Genomic DNA, 4,565 nt, shown 5'->3' with positions numbered 1-4,565 from the left:
GTTTGTGTGTGTGTGTGTGTGTGTGTGTGTGTGTGTGCATGTTTTGTATCTGTGTATGAGAGAAGGTGTGTGTGACTGTATTTATGTGTACGTATCTCTGAGCGTGTATCTCTTCCTACCACTAATTACATACGTAATATGTACTCCTTTCCCATCTCCCTCAGAGGTGCTACATAAAATTAGTCCAAATACTTGCACCCCCCAAAAAAACAAAAACAACAAAAAATCAAAACCGTTCCCCACCCTGTTCTCTCATCTGTCTTCCCAGGAAAGAATATAGAATATGCTCTGGTGTGGGCTATCAAGCATCTATCTTCCTTATCTCCACTCTTTCTTTTCTTTGTATGTTACTCTTCAGTAACTCCTTTAATCTTTGACTCTTTTCGACCTATTTTAATTGCAAGTGTTGTAAAACGCTTACTGAAGCTAAACAACAACTCAATTGCTATATCACGTTATCCCAAACACCTGGAAATTTTCAGCCACACCCTTGATCTTACGGTAAGTAAGCTCTAACACCTTGCCTTCTCGAATAAGGGTGAAAAAATATCTGAAATCTCACGTGCAAGTTGCGCACGTTAAAGATCCTTTGGTGTTCCGAAAACCGATAAGAGTAGGCTTCGGCCGACACCTGGGCAAAATGAATTTTTTTTTTTTTTTACCAAACTGAAATGCTTAATGCGTCCTGCAAGCTCATAAGACCTTATGCAGTTATGAGAGCCGTGAAACACTTACAAAAAATAAAAACCCTTCTCCCCTCAGATGCTACATCACGCTGGCCCAAGCCCTTTGGATGTCCATGGGCGGCGCGCCGGCAGGCCCAGCCGGTACGGGGAAGACCGAGACCACCAAAGACATGGGCCGATGCCTGGGCAAGTACGTGGTCGTCTTCAACTGCTCCGACCAGATGGACTTCAGGGGGCTTGGCCGTATTTACAAAGGTGAGGGGATAATAGCAAGTTATCGTACAAGGTCTTCCAAGTACCATGATAAAATTGGAGCTCTCCGATATTTAATATTTTTCCCTTTGGAAGAACCACGATCTTAGTTGTCTAAAACCTGATTTTTTTCCTTCTTCTTGAATTCCATTTCCATTGGGTCAAACACGACTTGCATACACATTTGTATTGGCGTCATTGCAATGTGTGCCTGACTTATCCTAAATAACGTTAAATTATAAATTATTATTTACTCCCAAACTGTGAATTCTGAGAAATCCCCATATTTTTTGTCATGGAGTAAATAACTATAGTAGGCAAAGAATAGTGATGGCATAACATCGCTAATGGGAATAGTATTGGCCCTTCATCCCCCCTCACATATCAAAGAATGTTTGCCTGCACCAGGCTTGGCCCAGTCGGGCTCGTGGGGATGTTTCGACGAGTTTAACCGCATCGAGCTCCCCGTGCTGTCGGTGGCGGCCCAGCAGATCTACATTGTGCTGTCGGCCAAAAAAGACAAGAAGAGGGAATTCATCTTCACAGACGGAGACAACGTCAGCCTCAACCCAGAGTTTGGCATCTTCCTCACCATGGTGAGTGACGTAGGATATGTTCAGTGGGTTTGTGGGAGTTTGAATTCTTCAAATTCTTATCTTTCGCTGGAGAAATATTCTTCTCTGCGGATGTATTGGTCTTCGTCAGAAATTGGCGGACGAGTTATTACCATTACTATTATGGTACAATGGTTACGCAAGTTGTCGTAGCAAGCAGAATACGTGAGTTCGATTCCCGTATGGGGCAGGGAGGAGGGGGGGGGGTCAAGCTTTCTATTTAGTATCTCCTTCTATCTGTTGGGATGTTGTAGCACTTGCAGAGCACGGGTTGGCCCTTACAGGCATGGTTGAAACAACCACCGTCTGAATTATCGAACTGTGTTGTTTGGGTATTAGTAATTGAATACCTGTAATGAATCACATGCTACATGGTCAGACGCGACGCCTGTTGTTATTTTGAAAGAGTTATGGAATGGGCCTAGCGGTTAGAGGAATGTCCATGTAGTTATGTAGAGAGACACAGGTCAGAGATAGGGTTATGTAGTTAGACTAGTAGTACAAAGATGTTCCATGTAGTTATGTAGACGGTTAGACAAGGGTAAGAGGTAGGGTTAACAGCCTGTGTCATCTCTGTGATTTCATGTGTGAACAAACTCTAGTCACTCAACATATGGCCACCAAAGACACATACATGACTATGCAAAACTCAATCAAACAGCAATAAAACAACACAACATTCCACAGTTTCCTTTTTGACACCCCCAACCCCCCAATCAAACAAAAAAAACAACAACAAAAAACAAACAAACAAACAAACCTGCCACCTCCCAAACAAAAGCCTTAATCCACTAAGGGGTTACTCCTACCCTCATAACAACACCTTCCTAAATCCTGAACTACGTGGGTGGCTGGCGGGTGCTCTGGTGTGGTTTGCTCCTTCTTTCCTATCAAATATCTATTGTCCTATCTCTCCTCCTTCTTTTTGTGTTTATTACTCTCTTGTAACTCCTCTAATCTTCGGCACTTATATGACCTTATTGTGTTGCAAGTGCCGTAGAACTCTTACAAAAATAAATCCTGAACTAGGCGCTTGAACGATCTCAGAGTCTAACGGTATCTGTGGTGTACTGGTCAGGCTCTTTGATGTTGCATGCAAAAGACATGAGTTCGATTTCCACGTTGGAAAGCCTAATATATCGAGTGTCTTAGTCTTTCCTCTTGGATTTTGTATCCCACCCAGTTCTAATGAGTACGATCGAAGTAGCCTGTCTCCTAAAAGATTTAAATTATGTCGGAAGGGTAAGCAAACAATATACAGCAATGTACAACTCAGAGTATTTATCAAACTGTCCATAGCTAGAAAGAGTTTGAACAATGAGTTTGTTTAAGACCTTAAACAAACGTTTTACACCCCCCCCCCTTTTTTTTTCCTTCCTCAGAACCCGGGCTATGCGGGCAGACAGGAGCTGCCTGAGAACCTGAAAGTACAGTTCCGTACCGTGTCCATGATGGTGCCAGACAGACAGGTAGATGTAAACACTATATACAGTCGCTAGTCGTGCCTGCTCAAACGGTCACCTGTCCAAGACAATGACTTGTATAAACAACCACTTACTTCTTCAGCTATTTTGTTTTTTCCATAGTATAAAGACACAGTCCAAAACAACCTCTTTTCACCCGACAATGATTTGCTATCTTCGAAAAAGTTAATTGTAGTTGACAACTATGTCATAACTGAATCTTGTTAACTGCTAGAAAAAGCTGACTCTTGTAGTCTGCTCGCGGAAAGGAAATTACAAAAAATAATGAACCTAGTTTACTAGTGTAAGAAAAAGATTTAATAACACAAGAACTGCGATAGGTTCACAATAAGTCGAAGATTTTTCCCATCTCCCCCCTCCTCCCCTCTCCTTCCCTCCCAACAATCCTGCCAGATATGCCTATTGTTGATTAAGAACCAGAACAACTTTAACTCCAAGTGTCCATTTCTTCCCTGCCATATATATCTCATTGTGTAAAATATTTTTATAAAGCGAATCGAAAAAACCCCCAGCTTGAGGACAGATTAACGTAAGTCGGTGGTCATGGGCCTACCAAGTTTGTAAAACAAAACGTTCCTGGGAAATTGGGAAGAGTAGAATTTATTTGTTCCAAGACTCGGCTCTCTGGTGCAGTCAGTCTCGGGTACCACATTTTTCTTGACTGTCGTGTATTCTGTGGCGTAGAGAAAAATACAGGTATAATATGCAGGTACAGAGATTGAAGGTGAGAGAAACTTCTAATACCTGGAAAACTTCAGCGTTGGACAGGCAAACGAAAACACACATTGTCGAAATCACGGTGCAACGCAAAGAGTCGTATGCTTAAGTCATATCTCCTTAGGGAAAGCCCTGCATCAGACATGTTCCCGAGCTGTGGTGTCAGTCCTAAGTCCTAATGACTTGCAACACGCACTATTCGAGTTCCGGCACGCAGACCTGATACGCGAGCCGCTACTGCAATACAGTATTCGGCCTGGACTAGATGAACTATGGACCAAACCCAAAGAGGTCGTCACGTATCTGATTGCACAGCCATAGAAGAAGAAGAATAACGATAACGCTAATTGCTTCTCACTTTTCATTAGGTATGAGACAGTGTAGAAACTGAGCAATGCTTTTACAAAATGTTTGTTCGGCGTTTTTTTTCTAACAGATCATAATGCGAGTAAAATTGGCCTCCTGTGGGTTTATCGAGAACATAATTTTGGCACAGAAGTTCTACACACTATACAAGCTGTGTGAGGAGCAACTTTCTAAACAGGTGTGTATGTGCATCAGGTGTGTGTGTGTGTGTGTGTGTGTGTGTGTGTGTGTGTGTGTGTGTGTGTGTGTGTGTGTTAAGTGTGTTTGTGGTCGATGTGTCAGGTGTGTATGTTTTTTGTTTATGTGAGCTACTATAGAATTATACTGATAGTAAAGCTGTAAAAAGAAGGAGTGAGAATAGTGAGGATAGAACGAGAGCGAGAGAGAACGAGAGAACGAGAGATAGAGAGAGCGATAGATAGATAATATATAGATAGAGAGAGGGG

The 4,565-nt window shown here is 42.3% G+C and overlaps 1 protein-coding gene across 1 annotated transcript in view; it reads left to right on the top strand.

Annotated features, from left to right (window-relative positions):
• LOC101853371 (dynein heavy chain 8, axonemal) overlaps positions 1–4,565 on the top strand; it is a gene marked incomplete at its 3' end in the record, with an annotated part of 107,937 nt that overhangs the window by 63,203 nt on the left and 40,169 nt on the right. Inside the window, 5 exon segments of the mRNA XM_035968421.1 lie at positions 483–501; positions 763–941; positions 1,347–1,534; positions 2,935–3,021; positions 4,190–4,297. Coding sequence (XP_035824314.1) covers positions 483–501; positions 763–941; positions 1,347–1,534; positions 2,935–3,021; positions 4,190–4,297 — 581 coding nt within the window.

The sequence above is a fragment of the Aplysia californica genome, unplaced genomic scaffold, assembly GCF_000002075.1.
Source record: "Aplysia californica isolate F4 #8 unplaced genomic scaffold, AplCal3.0 scaffold00058, whole genome shotgun sequence".
NCBI classification, from domain to species: Eukaryota; Metazoa; Mollusca; class Gastropoda; order Aplysiida; family Aplysiidae; genus Aplysia; species Aplysia californica.
This window is presented reverse-complemented; position numbering and strand designations above follow the sequence as displayed.